The sequence below is a fragment of the Diabrotica virgifera genome, chromosome 5, assembly GCF_917563875.1.
Source record: "Diabrotica virgifera virgifera chromosome 5, PGI_DIABVI_V3a".
NCBI classification, from domain to species: domain Eukaryota; kingdom Metazoa; phylum Arthropoda; class Insecta; order Coleoptera; family Chrysomelidae; genus Diabrotica; species Diabrotica virgifera.
In genome coordinates, this window is record NC_065447.1 from 9019659 (window position 1) to 9037364 (window position 17706).

Genomic DNA, 17706 nt, shown 5'->3' on the forward strand with positions numbered 1-17706 from the left:
AAATTCCAAATCGTATATTTTAACGTGCCATAACCAAAAAACGAAGCACTTTTTTGGGGAAAACTCATTTTAGTTTTATTAGAGTGTTTAAAAAATGCTTATTTTTGTTTTTTAAAAAAAGTTTTTAGACTAAAAAGTAAACAAGTTACGCTCAAAATAAAGTTGTTCCCTTCTTTTTGGTAAGAAATCGGGAAAATCATCCCCTAATTATATTATCATTTCAAATGAACTTAGTTGTTACCACTTCACAAGTTTTTTACTCGAGTATGTATTAATCACATGATCAAATCTGTAAGTTTCATTGGTTCAAAGTTCTTATTTTTGAAAGAGCTGTAGTTAAAAGGGCTTGAACGAATCACTTATCACGAGTGTATGCAAATTTTGAAACACCGAATCTTAACCAATTTTTGTCTTACGGAAAAACAAAAAAATATGTAGAAAATATTCAGAAAAATAAAGCCGGCTTTTTTATTGTTTAAGATTTTTGGTAACTTTAACAAGTTTTAAGTTTTTTTGAAAAAAAAATTATTTTCAAAATTAAAATTTTTAAAAATTTTATTTTAAAACCACATTCCTTCAAAAATAAGTACTTTGAATCGATGAAACTTACAGATCATATAAAAACAACATAAGTAAACTAACTTGTGAAGCGGTAACAATTTATTTCATTTAAATTACTAATTGGGGTGTGATCTTCCTGATATTTTTTTGCCAAAACAAAAGGGACCAACTTTATTTTGAGTGTAACTTGCTTACATTTGATGCTAGAAATTTCTTTTATAAAAACAAAAATAAAGCTCTTTTTAAACACTTTAAGAAAGTTGTAATGCAATTTCCCCAAGAGTGCTTCATTATTTGGATATTTCACATTGAATTATTCTATTTGTAATTTTTCGAATATGAACGTATTTTTCATTATCTATAACTCTGCTTTTGCTAGGTATAGAGACCTAATATATACACCATTTTTTTACTCTTTTATAGGCTATAGTTTTGCTAAGAATATTTTTTTCGACAAAATGCTTACGTTTTGACTTATTTGCGAAAAACCGTCTAAAAACGTGGTTATTTTGTTGAAAAATGATATTTTCACTTGCAAATGACTCGAATAAGTATTGATTTGGTGAAAAAACTCTATAGAACAAAAGTTGCTTAAAATTAGTCAGTTTATCCATTTCGGGACATATCTTAAACATATATTTTTTCACCTCCGAGATGGGGTGAAACTCACCCCAGGTCCAAAGCACACATCGGCATCATATCACTTTTTTTCTTAGACATGTTAGCTATACGTATGCCAAATTTCATGTCAATCCAAGCGGATCTTTAAAATTTACCGCAAAAACCGTGAAAGAATGTACTACTTATAAGACAATTTTTCGAAAACTTGTTGTCTGGCAATAGAAACGAGAGTCCGGAGGGCTCGAGTGACTATTGCCGAATGGAAACAAGTTTGAGAAAAAATTGGAACATTATTTTCTCATTTTATTCTTACTATCGTGTGATATTCCACAGGTTATTTTGTAACGGTTACATACAAAATTCAAATCTTTGTATAAAAACATTCAGTGACATTTATCCCCATTGATGTGACACACATTTTTCAACTTGTCAAAGTGAACAGCACAGTTTAGTAAATATTCACGGATATATCAATAAAATATTAGTTAAAATTATTTATAAATACAGTTTAATTCATGAAATAATCTTACCGAAATACACTCGAGCGCTTAAAATTGCTGATTTGTGTTGTCCTCGTGACAATTTGACATTAGAAGATGCAGGACTAAAAGTCTATTATGGTTCATTTTCTTAAATAGACAGTTGTCAAAACTAGGAAGCTAGTTGTAATTAAACAGAAACAATTTACCTAAAAATATTCCCAGTACCTATATAATCTCCGTAGAATATTCCCGGTATAATAATAATCTGAACAAGTCTATGCAAAGATGAAAGTGGGCAAATAATCAGTAACCAACAGAACGTCATAGAAACCTGGAAGCATTATTTTCAAACACTACTTAGAACTCAAGTAGACATGGAAGATGAAATGGGTATGATCTACGTAGAAGAGAATGGAGTAAAAGCTCCAACCATAGAGGAAGTTCTCGAAGCCATTAAGGCCCAGAAAAACAATAAAGGTCCGGGAGTTGACGAAATACCAGCAGAACTATATAAGGTAGGTGGCGACCACCTAGCAAGTCACATCCACGCGCTCGTCAACGACGTATGGCAAGAAGAAAAAATACCCGACGACTGGAAGAAAAGTATAGTATGCAAGATCTATAAAAAAGGAGACAAACTCCAGTGCAAAAACTACCGTGGAATCTCTCTACTATGTACAGCATATAAAGTCCTCACGTATATTATAAACCAACGGCTCCAACCGCTAGCAGAAAATATTATTGGAGAGTATCAGACGGGCTTCCGACGGGGAACATCGACACTGGATCAAATATTTACAGTCAAACAGATCTTGAATAAAACATGGGAACACGATGTTGATATTCACAACGTGTTTGTAGACTTCAAACAGGCATACGACTCAGTCAAAAGGAACAAACTATACTATATATTGGCTGAATTGGCAATACCACACAAGCTAATAAGACTCATTAAAGCCACAATTAATGAAACTCAGGCAATACAAAACCACCGGACAGACTTTTTCAACATTTCGCAGAGACTAAAGCAGGGAGATGGGCTGGCCCCAACATTGTTTAACCTGGCACTGGAGTATGCGGTTAGGCCAATGCAAACTGGACGAGGAAATCTACTGACGAACCGAACGGTTCAACATATGCAGAGTTAAAAACACAAACAAAAATGCTAGGTCTGGAAATTAACACAAAAAAAAACAAAAATAATGACTCAGACGAGAAGAAATATAGTCCCAGAAAACATTATACATGAAGATGACATTGAAACGGTTGAAAAGTTTACATACCTGGGAGTAGAATATATGCCGACGGATCAGAAGATGGAGAAATACGGAAGAGAATAACGCAGGCAAACAGAGCTTATTTTGCCCTCTCCCATATATTTCGGTCTAAAAGTGTTCACTGAAATACAAAGATGAGAATTTATAAAACCTTAATTCGACCAATAACATGCTATGGCAGTGAAGCCTGGGTCCTGAAAGAAACATCCAAAAACAAACTCGACACATTCGAAAGGAAAGTACTTAGGAGAATACTAGGACCTGTGAGGGAAAACGGAATCTTCAGAAGTCGATACAACAACGAGCTTTATCAACTTTAGGAAACGCCCCTGTCAAACTTCATTAGAATACAAAGATTGCAATGGCCCGGGCATGTGATAAGAATGGGAGAGGATAGGCTACCAAAACGAGTACTGAATGCTAGAATGCAAGGAAAGAGACCGGTTGGGAAGCCACGAAAGCGCTGGGAAGACACAGTAAACAGCGACGCACAAGCCCTTTTAGGAGTCCGTGTATGGAGAAGAGCAGCCACAGACAGGCAAGGGTGGAGGCAAAAAATAAAGGAGGCTAAGGCTCAATTTGGGCTGTAGTGCCGTAGAAGAAGAATAATAATCTAATTGGACAGAATTAAATACGTGATGAAATATCTTACTGCACGATTGGAAGGTAAACTCAATAAAAAATAACCGCTGTAATTTTTATTTTGGTAGGTCTCTATTGGTCAAAATCTCTATGAATGAAATAATTTCGTTAATTTAATCATTTTTTAACTAATTTTAATGCTATGGATTTTAACGGCTATAACCAGATCCCAAAATAGTTCGCATACTTTGACATTTTAAATTTTGTTGCAGGTTTTGGAATTTTCGTCAGCAACAACACCATGAGTTTCCTGAATTCCTTGCAGGAATACGTGAGCAACAGTGTAGCAGGATTGAGTCTAAAAAGTCCAAAGAGGTGAGTAAATTTATGGTTTTTTATTTGTATTACTATTATCGAATTTTCGCAATTATGAAAAACACAAACTTGTATTAGAATCCTAAAGGCCTAGTATAAATTGTGCCTTTAAAGGCTATGAGAAATAGTCTCACGTATTTATAATAATAATGTGTTGACGATTAAATAACAACGAATGGTGTATCAATATATTTTTATAATCGCATACGTTCTGGATATTCTATTATTCTTCTTCTTCTTCAGCGTGTTTGCATCCACTCCTGGACAAAGGCCTCCCCGTGAGCTCTCCATTTTTCTCTTTTTTGTGCTATTTGGCGCCAGTTTCTCCCTACTTTAGCCTTGATGTCGTCTAGCCATCGTTTTTGTGGTCTACCTCTACTACGACTGTGTTCGCGTGGTCTCCAATGTATAATGTTTTTCGTCCACCTTTCGTTGCTTTGCCGTGCCACGTGTCCTACCCAGTTCCATTTCATTTGCGCAATTCTTCCAATTACATCTTCCACCTTCGTCCTGCTTCATACGTCCTCGTTTCGTATATGTTCTCTCAGAGATACTCCCAACATAGCTCGTTAGATTCTCTGTGCTAGCCCTCTGTGTTGATCTTAATCTACTGGCTGACAACTCTGTAAGTGTCACGGTCTTCCTTCCATAAGTCATAACTGGTCGAATACAACTGTTGAATGCCCTTTTCTGTAGAATTATTGGTATCTTTTTGTGTTTTAACACATCACTGAGGCTTCCTACTACTGCCCAAGTCATTCGGATCCTTCTAGTTATCTCTGCCGTTTGATTCTGTTTGCCTAGTTTGATCGTGTGACCTAGGTATACATACTCTTCGACCCTTTTGATTTCACTTCCATCCAAGTCGATTGTGATATTTTGATTTGTCATCACTTTTGTTTTAGAAATTTAATTTCATTTTTAAACCGATTTTCTCAGATTATTGTTTAAGTTCTTTCAGCATGCAGATAAGTTCCTCTGTATTGTTGCTTATTAGTATGTCATCGGCCAATCTTAGGTGGCTTAGAAATGTGCAATCGATTTTAATTCCACGTTGTTTCCAATTTACCTTCTTGAACATATCTTCTAATGCATGAGTAAATAGTTTTGGAGAGATATGGTGTCTCCCTATCTAATACTTCCTTCCGTTATTATTTTGCTTGTTGTTAGGCCTTCTGCTACATTTATTTGCATAGTTGCATTACCGTTAATTATTTTAGGAATATTATATATCTGGAATCAATCCTTGAGTTATTCATTCCATCTAATACGGCCCAGAGTTCTATAGAATTTCTTTAAAAACATTTCTTAAAAATAATTTCAATACAATTGTGTCGTAAAAAATTTATACAGCATACAAATCGCTATGTAGAATTGATTATTCAAGAGTGCAGAAACAATCGTCGAAAGCCATTATTCCGGAGAATCTTTTAATCATTTTTTAATCAGAGAAGTTTGAGAAGAGCATCGCAATACTTCGACGACGATCAAGTTTCTGGCCTTGTTATGTTCGGCCTTTAATCAAGTGTTTCCTAGAGTCTCGCAATTTCCTGACGGGTTATTCCCTCGAAGGCTTTGCAAATGGTTTCAAAACTTTCTATCCAATTACATTAAGTTCACAACTGTTGACCGAAATATTAAGTAACTCCGATGGATGCAGTGGGAAGTTAATAAAAAAAGTTATGGCATCCGTTTTCTAAATCGTCCATCGTCAAACGGATAAAGAAGTAAGAAAGAAGATTACGGGTTTGTTGGCTTGTGCACCAAAAATTAGAGACGGATGAAAACTTTTGCTTAATAGACTTCAATATAAAAAATTTCGATATATACTTATTCTACATATATTTGAAGAACTCTTACTTGAAATAATTTCGAGAGATCAATGTTAAACTACTGTTAAAATCTAAATGCGATATTATAAACTTATCCGCAAAAGTTTTCTTCTTTACGTGCTATCTCCGCGACGGAGGTTGTCAATCATCACGGCTATTCTAATCTTAGATGCTGCTGCTCTGAATAGTTCGGTTGATGTGCATCCGCACCATTCCATCAAGTTACGCAACCATGAGATTCTTCTTCTTCCTGTACTTCTCTTGCCCTGGATTTTCTCTTTTATAATTAATTGAAGTATGTTGTATCTCTCATTACGCATAACATGCACCAGGTATTGTAGCTTTTGTGTCTTGATGGTTTCCAATATGTCCATTCTTTTGTTGACTCTTCTCATGACTTCTTTGTTTGTTACATGTTCGGTCCATAATATCTTCAAGTTTCTTCTATACACCCACAGTTCAAATGCTTTTAACTTTTTAGTATTCGACGCGTAAAGTGTTCATGCTTATATCCTGTAAAGCACAGTTGAGAAAATATAACACCTTGCTCGCCTAACTCTCAAAAATATAACACCTTGCTCGCCTAACTCTCAAGTCTAATTTCAGTTCACTTGCAGAAAGTACCTTTCTCATTTTATTGAAGTTTGTTCGCTCTTTCTCTATTCGGACTGATGTGTTTGAAGTAATCGTTTGTGTGATTAATTATTGGGCCAAGACAGCTGTAGTTTTCAACTTATTCTAAAGATTTACCGTTAATTGTCAGGTTTTCATCATTATTTCGGGTTTTTGATATCCTCATAAATTTAGTTTTCCTGATGTTTATTGATAATCCATATCTTTCTCCATCTTCAACTATCTTGTTCATTAGCTTTTGGAGATCTCGGAGGTTGTCCGCTATTATGATAGTATCGTCCGCATATCTAATGTTGTTAATTGGCGTTCCATTAATCTCTATTCCTGCTGTTTCTCCCTCAAGAGCTCATTTTATAATTTCTTCAGAGTATGCATTGAATAGTATTGGTGACAATACACACCTCTGTCGCACTCCTCTTTTAATTTCGCTCGAAAACTTTTGTGAAAACATTAGGTATGTATGCATTGAATAGTATTGGTGACAATACACACCTCTGTCGCACTCCTCTTTTAATTTCGCTCGAAAACTTTTGTGAAAACATTAGGTATGTATGCATTGAATAGTATTGGTGACAATACACACCTCTGTCGCACTCCTCTTTTAATTTCGCTCGAAAACTTTTGTGAAAACATTAGGTATGTGGTAGAGCAAAAGTTTTGCTCCACCACAAATTATGCTCATTTTCATAATTGACTTTCTCGTGAACGGATAAACGGATTCAGCTAATTTTTTTATTATTTAAAATTTTTCTTTGATATTTACACTGTTTTTCTTATGGTAAGTTTGAGACACCTTGTATGGAGGAACAGATTATATAAAGGTGGAAGAACAGGTATACATCGAAATCATGTCGTAGTCTCATGTTTTGTGAACATTTTGTTTTCTTATTTCTTATTTCTTATTTCCTTGATGTCTTTAAAAATAAAGAAAACAGATGGTTTTAAGATGTGTTTCAATTGAAACAATACAAAATTTGCAATAAAAAATAACAACAGTTAAAAAAACTTAATAAAACAGAATATAACGTAAACTAATAACGCGAATTCTCATAAGTCATTAATAGGATTCATGTGAGGACTATGAGGGAGTCAATTCAATACCTGAATATTTATCTTACTTAAATATTGAGTAGCCACACGGTTAAGTGGGAAGGTCCTGCCTTACCATGCAATAAGATGAAACTATTTTCTATATAAGATGCGAAAGGAACAAAAAAAGAAAATATCTGCAATATACCTTTCGTTGTTTAAAGAACCTCGACGTAAATATACCAAATCCGTTCTTGCTGTCAAGTAAATTTCACCCCAAAACATCACAAAGCCTCCATTAAAAAATCTCGTCTCTATTATGTTGCACTGTGCATACCGCCCACCTGGTCGAAAAAGAACTCTTAAAAGTGTCGATCAGAACTGTTTACGTTATGTATCTATTTTTAAAGTTGTGTTTATTGTTTTTTTTATTGTTAATTTAGTATTGTTTAAATTAAAACTCAATGTTAAAGACTAAAATCGTCTATTTTGTTTGTTTCTAAAGAGATCAGTGAAATAAAACCCTTGTAGTACCTTGTCCTCCCTACAGGGTGTCTCAAACTTAACATAAAAAAAATCAATTTTTCCACCTGATACAAACCCTAAAAAGAAGTTTGAGTAAACCTTTGCTCAACAGTGTAAATACCAAAGAAATATCTAAAATAATAAAAATAATTAGCGAGATCTTTTAATCCCTTAATAATAAAATCAACTTGTTGGTTGTGCAAAACTTTTGCAAATCGAAGTTGCAATCCACGACCTCTCTACTTCAGTCATTTTTCGATTTATTTTTGTTTTGTACTGCAAAAAGTCGAGCTTTATTGAAATTTAGGTCCTAGTGTCAATTATCATCAACGTTATTAAAAAACAAGCTGTTATCACATACGACAGATATAAACGAAGATGTATTGATATAAAGATAAGCGATATAGCTTGTAGAGTATCTCTATATTCTGAAAGGTATGTATTGGCATAGTTGTCAGTAAACATTTTAGGTATTCAAAGTGAATTGTCAGCATTAGCCCACATTGTATTTAATTAGTTTTATCTAATCAGTTTACCGAAACCGTGTTCAAACATTTGTAAATTCAGATAACGTTTCGAATGCAGCTATTGATTCCATTTACCATTTACGTTGTATAAGCTAAATAATACTGGCAGGTTCTCTTAAATTTGTGACGTATATTTTGGCTTTCTTTGTGTATATGCCCGCAAAATCTACTTGCAGATTAGCTTTCATTCTGACGTTAAAGTAGGTGTTGTTAATATGTTTTCTAGGGGTTGAAATAGTATATTATTCAACGAGCATGTAATGATGGCTATTACTCACGATGATGAAGTTTGCAACACCAGCCGTAGGCGATTGTCGTAATTCATCAGAGTAAGTAATAGCCATTTCATGTGAGTAGAATACTATACTTTCCCTACGAACCTTCTTATTTTATTAGTAAAATATATAATTATCAACTACTCGAGATTAAAATTATAATTTACAAAAATACCTAAATACTTTTTACCTATAGTACGTGGCTGAATAATTGGTTGTCTACTATTACCAAATTATATCTTGTGTATCGACTTTTCACCGATTGTCATTTGTTTCGAGCTTCTGTTATATGTTGTATAATCTGTATATTTATAATATTAGTTATACACGGATTATACGACATATTACAGAAGCTCGAAACAAATGACTGTGAATGAACAGCCCTATTGTAAAAATACAACAAAAAATAGTTAATTTAAGTTCTATTTGTTTCCGAAAAATTATAAGCACAAATTTGTACCTACTGTCAACATATCTTACAAATAGGAAATGGCTATTAACGCATTATCGGTGGACTTATTTCATAAAGTTATAATGTACATTTATATTTACCTATAAAATATAATATACAGGGTGAGGCAGATAACTGGCCTATTAGAAATATCTCGAGAACTAAAAGCAACAGAATCATGAAATTTGGAATACAGGGGTTTTGAAGGATGGTCTATTAAATGAAAATATTTTTATCTCTTTGCAACTTCCGGTTATACCGGAAGTTGCTTATAACTTCGTTTTTTTAAATGGGACACCCTGTATATTTTTACATTTTTGGATTCTCTTCGATGTCTTCTTTCTTAAAATATGAGGATTTTTAATGTTATACAGGGTATTTTAAAAGATAACTACGTTTGTTTATTAATTTCGTAACAATATTCACACCCTGTAGAATTGTAGTGGTTTGACAACTAAAACTCTACTTACGTTCATATGATTTTTAATATAGTCTACTATTGTTAAGAATCATTAGTATAGCTAAATTTTTAATTTTAGTATACAGGGTTGGTCGAAAGTCGGAATGAGTATTTTCTGAGTTTTCTTAAATGGAACACCCTGTATTTTAGTATTGTAATGAAATGATATTTTATGGTACTTTTTTATTTCTTAAGCATTCCCTATACATAACTGCTTTAATTTGTGCTTAATTGTTAGTCGCACCAACAATCTTAACTACGTAGCTATTTTGATAGCTAAACCATTATTGGTAATTTTAAGGATCGGTCTGGATTAATATGTATTTATTTCTGAAAAATTGTTTGTGATTGCATATTTTCATGGCCAACCTAATAAAATTTTACGTATTTTTTGTTGCAATTATTGTTTAGCTTGAATCACCAATAACTCACAAATTAAAGCAGTTAGGTATAGGGAATACTTATAAAATAAAAAAGTACTATGAAATATCATTTCATTACAACACTAAAATACAGGGTGTTCTATTTAAGAAAACTCAGAAAATATTCATTTTGAGTTTCGACCAACCCTGTATACTAATATTTCAAAATTAGCTATACTAATGATTCTTAACGATAATAAACTATATTAAAAATCACTTGAACGTAAGCAGAGTTTTTAATGTCAAACTATTACAATTCTACAGGGTGTGAATGTTGCTACGAAATTAATAAAAAAACGTAAATATCTTTTAAAATACCCTGTATAATATTACAAAATCTCATATTTTAAGAAAGAATATATTGAGGAGAATCCAAAAATATAAAAATATGCAGGATGCCCCATTTAAAAAACCAAGTTATAAGCAACTTCCGGTATAACTGGAAGTTGCAAAGACATGAAAATATTTTCATTTAATAGATCATCCCTCAAAACCCCTTTATTCCAATTTTCATGATTCTGTTGCCTTTAGTTCTCGAGATATTTCTAATAGGCCAGTTATCTGCCACACCCTATATAGTCGGTTCGCTAAACTCAAACACAACTGGCTAGTGATTTTGGTAAGCAATTTTGCGAATTTTTGTAAAATTGGCAAAAAATAATTATTAAATTGGCAAAAAATAAAAAAATTACCTACTAAAATTACTAGCCAGTTGTGTCTGAGTTTAGCGAACCGACTATAATAATATAACTATATATAATAAATTATAACATATTTAACACAAACAAAATGCGCTAATGTCACTGTCAACCAACTAATATTGGTTGGGATTTTAAAACCGTTTTTGATTTGGAGGGAAACACAAGATCCGCTTCATCAATAAAATCATGTTTGCCAGTCTCATGGATTATATCTCTCTTTTCCTGAGGATTGTTATATTTTATGGATTTTATACTCTTTTCCTGCCGAATCCGTTTTATTCCACCTTTAGTAAAAATCCCTGTTATCTTGGGAATCTTTTCTAGAAGTTTATACGGCACGTTCAACAAAATTATTTAAACAAGTTGACGTTTTTCATTATCTAAGAACAACTATTTATCATTATTAAGTTTAAGTCAAGCAACGTTTCCAATATACAAGAATTCTCCATCAAGTCGACGATTAGTTATAGGTATTCGGCTTTTAAGTTACCCGCGGAAATTTCAGTTCGAGGTTGCCAGAGGATAAAAGAGATTTGGGAAAATAAAATGAGTGATTACCTGTGGAGAGCGAAGGTAACGCACAAAGACTTGATTTATTGAACTAAAATTGTTTTCCTTATAGCGATAGGTGGCAGAAATAAAAAAATTGGAATAATCAATATATAATATGACGTTATTTTTAAAGGGCTTTCTTTTATTAAGATTCTAGACAGAAAAATCTAAATATTTTCAGTTTCGTAATGTTATTGTAACATTTTGTTCAATTAAACATAATAAAGATTTTTTTGTGCGCCTACCTTTGGATCGAAAGGTCCGAATGGTCGTGAGTTCGAATCTCACCAGGGTCAGAAATTTTCTTTTATTATAAATTAATAAATGAAGATTGTTTCTGTCCTTGTGGGATCGGACGTTCGGATACAATTAGTGTCTCTTTGCAAAGACAATGACGTCGACTTTGCAAAGTAACAAGACACTTACTCAACACATACACTACACATGACACTAGGTACCTAACTGCAAAAATTCACCGTACCTACCATGCCAATGGCTATTAGTTGTCGAGGCATTAGCTAAATAAAAAAAAGGTTTTTTGTTTATCCTTTTTTCGTCGATAGGCACATTCAAGTTGATATAATTAAAAGTGTAAATAAGAATAAAAAAATTCCAGCTATTTGTTCATTTCTAAAAATTCCATGAAAAATCTCTACTCTATACTCTATACCAGTGGTTTTCAATATTTTTGAGTGAAGTACCACAAAATACTTTTATTTTTTTTGTTCCACCTAACTGAATTATCTATCTAGCTAGGTAATCTATTTAACTATAATAGTACTGCTTTTGGCTAAGTTTTTGAGTTTTGAGTACCACCGCAAATAATAATATGTACTACCGGTACATGTACCACAGATTGAGAACCGCTGCTCTATACTATACTATTATCAAGTAAAACTGTAGAATGGCGAAGGAACTTACCGGGATAGATATAGGCGAAACAATTCCTTCTCCAAAATTTACGGCAGACCTAGCAAAGACAGGAAAACAGTCAAGGCTATAGTAGATCTGCTAATATGACACTCTAAACTGAATAGACAGTTGAAGCTGATGGGATTGGCAGATGATGATCTATGCAGATTCTGTACTTCTGATATTATTCTGACCTCAAAATATTATACAAGGGAAAATAGCAGGCAGACGCAGTCCAGGACGAAGAAGAATTTCATGGTTGAAGAACTTGCAAGATTGGTATGGAGTTGATACAAGCATGCTATTTAGGGTGGCAATGTATAAAAATAAGATAGGTATGATGGTAACCAACGTTCTGAAAGGACATTGTAGATGAAGAAGGACAAATGGCAATCTTGGTGGAAAAAAATTCTTATAAATGTTTATATTTAGAAAATATTTGTTTAGTTATTTTTTTCCAAAATAATATTTATAGTTCTGTCTTTTTATTCTATATTTATATCTAATTTATATTGGATCTACTCTGTATTTTCTTTGTTTCAGATTTTCGCTCTCTCGAACCGAAACAGCGACCGAAGCTGCAGCTGTACCGTCGGGTTCCCGCAGCAACTCAGCAGATGGCAACGCTCCAGGTTTTCCGAAAGTGATACCTACTCCGGGTGCCGTGGCCCTCGTCCAACGTCGCAAAAGCAACCTGGAATGTCCGATTCCCGTGAGCCCTTCGCGTCGACCGGGCTCGTTTCGGCAAAAATCACCGCGTGCTACTCCCGACAAGCAAATCACTTTTTGCTGCAGAAGGACAAGTTGGCCGGAGGTTGACGTCAATGTTAAATCTGGGTAAGTTATACAATTCTCATTCTTCTTCTTCTTCTTTCTAGCATGACCGATCATGCTAGTAGGCTACTGCCTGTTCATTGCCATCAAGTCTTCGCCGTACGATGAGGTCCAGCATTCTCGCCATTTGGTGGTTTACCCTGTGGTCTTTTACCTACTGGGTTATTCGTTTTTGTGCTTTTAACGAGTCTGCTGTCCTCCATTCTCTTTATACGTTTGTTCCAATATATTCATCTCTGTCTTACCCACCTATAGTATCGATCTGACCTTCCTACGCTCTGTATTCCACAGTTTTGTCTGATGTCTACACTGCTTATTCTGTCACGTAGAATTTGCCTTGTTTACTTCTTGGTGTTCTCATTTCAACTGTTCTCATGATTAAATTTGTAAAAGTTCGATTTGTATCTGGTCTTACATATTTCTGCCGCATATGTTATAATAGGTCTTATTGTTGTTTTATATATTATGACTTTTCTTTCAGTATTTGGATATTTGTTCTTCCATACGATTTCTTTTAGGCATCCTCAGATTCTAGCCGCTCATTGTTTGTTCTCTGACCTCTTTTGAGAGATTTCCATAGCTTGTTATTTCAGCTCCAAGATATTTGAAATGATTCACCTGTTCCACAGTTTACAGTCAATTTCTAATTTGCATCTTATCGGTTCTTTGGAAATTACTAGGCACTTAGTCTTCTCGGTGTTTATGAGCATATTTGGTTATTTAGCTTTAATATTAAATGCATGCAGTAGCCTTTGGAGATTGTCTTCAGAATTGGCTATAAGGAGAGCTATTATCAATCCAATACATACCAGAATCACTGTAAAGGGTAACCCCGTTTTTCTCTTCGGTCCTTAAGCCCTTATCGAGATGTGGAGATACATTCAACTTCATACATTTAATTTATAAATAACTTTGAAAAACTACTCATACAAGAATAAAAAAAAACCACTAAACGTCGTAAAAATGAGTGGCGCATACAATGTTCCAGCTACAAGAGAGCTGATATGAATATTACGTGACGCGAAAATGTATTTTCATTTTGATGCAAAACAAAATTTTGGTTTTATTTTAAAAGATTTTTTCATAATATTTGTTAAATTTGAAGTAAACGCGCCACAAAAGAGTTTCAAAATTCAAACTGTATCAAAGTTACTCTTTTGTGGCGCGTTTTACTTCAAATATAGCAAATATTATCGGAAAAATCTTTTAAAATAAAACCAGAATTTTATTTTGCATCAAAATGAAAATACATTTTCGCGCCACGTAATATTCATATCAGATCTTTTGTAGCTGGAATATTGTATGCGCCACTCATTTTTACGGCGTTTAGCGGTTTTTTTATTCTTGTACATACACACATACATATCCACAAACATTTTCCCCTTTTTAAATAAAAATTGAGTAATATTTCTGAGCTCGGTAACTTTTTAATGGTATAACCGATTTTTAGACATGCGTTGGAAAGTATGTTGGTATGTTACCAAAACTGTAGAAAACATTATATATTTTTGACCTTAAACATAATTATTCTGACACAGGTATTTTTCTTTTCTTATTCCTATGTTGTACATATATTTTCATAAACAATCTCTGATTTGTGATTTCCAATATGCAAAAAACAGTTTTCATTTTTCGCAGCTTCTTTCAATAGACATAACCAAATTATACCAAATTCTATTGAGGATATATTTATGTCCTAATTCCTTGAAAATTACTGAGTAAGTAAAATTTGAAAATAATTTGCATATTTCGTTTAACTTGATAAGACAGCAATCATTTTCCTGTTATTTCCTGGTATTAAACCCATATTCATAACCATTGGAGACTTTGTACAAACACTTCCTAATAAGTGTATCCAGAGAGACGGTTCCCCGAATTATTTGATTAACACAGTCCAGTAATTTAGTCGGGTAAATTAGTTCAGTGGTCTAGTTCAATATTAGAGAATGACAGAGCGAAATTCTCTAAAACTCTAGCGAAACTCTAAAAAAGTAAATTGTAAACAATTATTTTCCAATCAAAAACAAGGAAATACTAAATTATCACGAATGTACCTAAACCTTAGAACAAAACAGTGGTGGAGAAAAAAAAACGATTTATAAATAAAGCTGCACGAATTCGCATCCAGGCACGGAATAACAATGTTGTCATTCTAACAATAAAACACTGAAAACGGTTGTTTTCTATACTTCCACAAAATTTATTACAACTATGTGACTACAGCTGTTTCGGCAGAGTGCCTTTCTCAAGTGATTTAGATTACTATAGGTTTGTCTTTTTAAAGTCTTTAACTGAAGAGGTTGAGGAGTGGGGAGCTGTTTGTCTCGAGTCGATCATTCAGAATTATATATGTATTTTTCAATTTAATAATTTCCATAGATTCTAATAAAGATAGCCTAAGGCCTTTATGTTGAATATGCAGAATTTGAAATTCTTCATTGAAAGAATGATTATGATCTAGAAGGTGAAGTGCGTATGTAAAAGTGTCTGTTTTTCTATTGTTGAAAGCCCTTTTGTATTCTGATGTCCATTTGTCAAAAGTTCTGCCAGTTTGACCGATATAAGTTTTCGGACAGTCACCACAAGTTAGTTTGTAAACACCACTCTGTAGTTGTTTCCTCTTTCGGCTCTTATTGTTCTTAATATATTTGCTTAAGTTGTTGTTAGTTCCGAAAGCTGGTGTTATTCCTTTCTTTTTTATGTATCTGGCTATTTTTGTAGTTATCTTGCCAGTATATATGATAGAGCAGAAGGTACTGGGTTCTTTCTGTGGTGGTGGATAGACTAATTTCAGGGCTTTCTTATGGAGTTTTTGGTTTAAAATTTTGTTAATGGATGATATATACTAGTATGCTTTACAGGAACGTAAAAGGCAACTTGACCAATTTCTATCATACATTAATTTACTCCAAAGTAACATTGAGTTCACAATAGAAACAGAACAGAATAAGTCCATAAACTTTCTAGACGTAACAATTACCAGACTACACAACAAACATGAGTTCTCCGTATATCAAAAACCCACCCATACTGACACAACTATATACAATTCATCATCCCATGCTACACAACACAAACTAGCAGCCTACCATAGCGTGATACATAGACTAACAGAAATTCCCATGTCATAAAATAACTTCGAGATAGAACTGAACATCATTAAAAAAAATAGAAGTAAACAATGGCTATAACGAACAAACAATTTTTAAACCAAAAACTCCATAAGAAAGCCCTGAAATTAGTCTATCCACTACCACAGAAAGAACCCAGTACCTTCGGCTCTATCACATATACTGGCAAGATAACTACAAAAATAGCCAGATACATAAAAAAGAAAGGAATAACACCAGCTTTCAGAACTAACAACAACTTAAGCAAATATATTAAGAACAATAAGAGCCGAAAGAGAAAACAACTACAGAGTGGTATTTACAAACTAACTTGTGGTGAATTTCCGAAAACTTACATCGGTCAAACAGACAGAACTTTTGACAAACGGGTAGCAGAACACAAAAGGGCTTTCAACAATAGAAAAACAGACACTTCTACATACGCACTTCATCTTCTAGATCATAATCAATATTTTAATGAACAGTTTCAAATTCTGCATATTCCAAATAAAGACCTTAAGATATATTTATTAAAATCTATGGAAATTAATAAATTTAAAAATACAGATATAATTCTGAATGACCAACTCGAGACAAACAGCTCCCCACTCCTCAACCTCTTCAGTTAAAGACTTTAAAAAGACAAACCCATAGTAATCTAAATCACTTGAGAAAGGCACTCTGCCGAAACAGCTGTAGTCACATAGTTGTAATAAATTTTGTGGAAGTGTAGAAAACAAACGATTTCAGTGTTTTATTGTTAGATAAAATGAACTTCCATCAAGTAACGGTCGAATCCATCAATGTTGTCATTGCCACTTGAACACAAAACATACACTGCTTCACAAGAATAAAGGCTGTAGCGGAATAAGATGGTAAAATCAGCATCAAGTAATTCAGTTTTTTCGAATTTAGCCCTTTTTTGCCCAATGTATCTCACAAGGTACATTACTTTATAATTATTGATTTTTTAAATATTGCGGGCTTTTTTAATAGTTCAAACCTTGGTTGTCACAATCAGCTGTTCTTTCCATATATACTTTTGGCTATATGTGTTTGATTTAAACGGTTTCAAACTATGTATTAAGTAATGTTGATTTTTTTTGTTGTTCTGTGAGTGTGCGCGTTTTTCAAGCCATCAACACAAGCGGTAAATTCAGTTTACTTACTGTTATTATTCTAATAATTTTTTTATGAAAACCTATTCAAGTGACTTATTATTATGTTATTTAAGTTTAATTGTTCACAAATTTTAAGCACTAATACTTTCTGGTTTATTTGCAATATACTTTTATAAAATGCTATAAGGAAATTATCATGGGTTGAGGATTTCTTCCTTTGGGCAAAAGAGGGTTAAAGTATGTTTCGATCTGAAAATGGCCAACATGATGCTGCTATTAGAAAAAATGGAAAACTACATATTCTTATTTGACCACATTTATAATTCAATCTGCGTATCATGTTCCTCTATAGCTTTCTTATGTTAAACCAAGATTTTAATTATTGAAAAATTCAAATTAAAGTAAACTTCAATTTTACTTCAAG

The 17706-nt window shown here is 33.3% G+C and overlaps 1 protein-coding gene across 1 annotated transcript in view; it reads left to right on the forward strand.

Annotated features, from left to right (window-relative positions):
- The window catches only part of LOC126884928 (BAI1-associated protein 3), a 368259-nt gene that overhangs the window by 63794 nt on the left and 286759 nt on the right, over positions 1-17706 (forward strand). The window contains exons 2-3 of the mRNA XM_050651279.1: positions 3796-3898; positions 12761-13054. Coding sequence (XP_050507236.1) covers positions 3825-3898; positions 12761-13054 — 368 coding nt within the window. The 5' untranslated portion in view covers positions 3796-3824. The remainder of the gene's footprint in view (positions 1-3795; positions 3899-12760; positions 13055-17706) is intronic.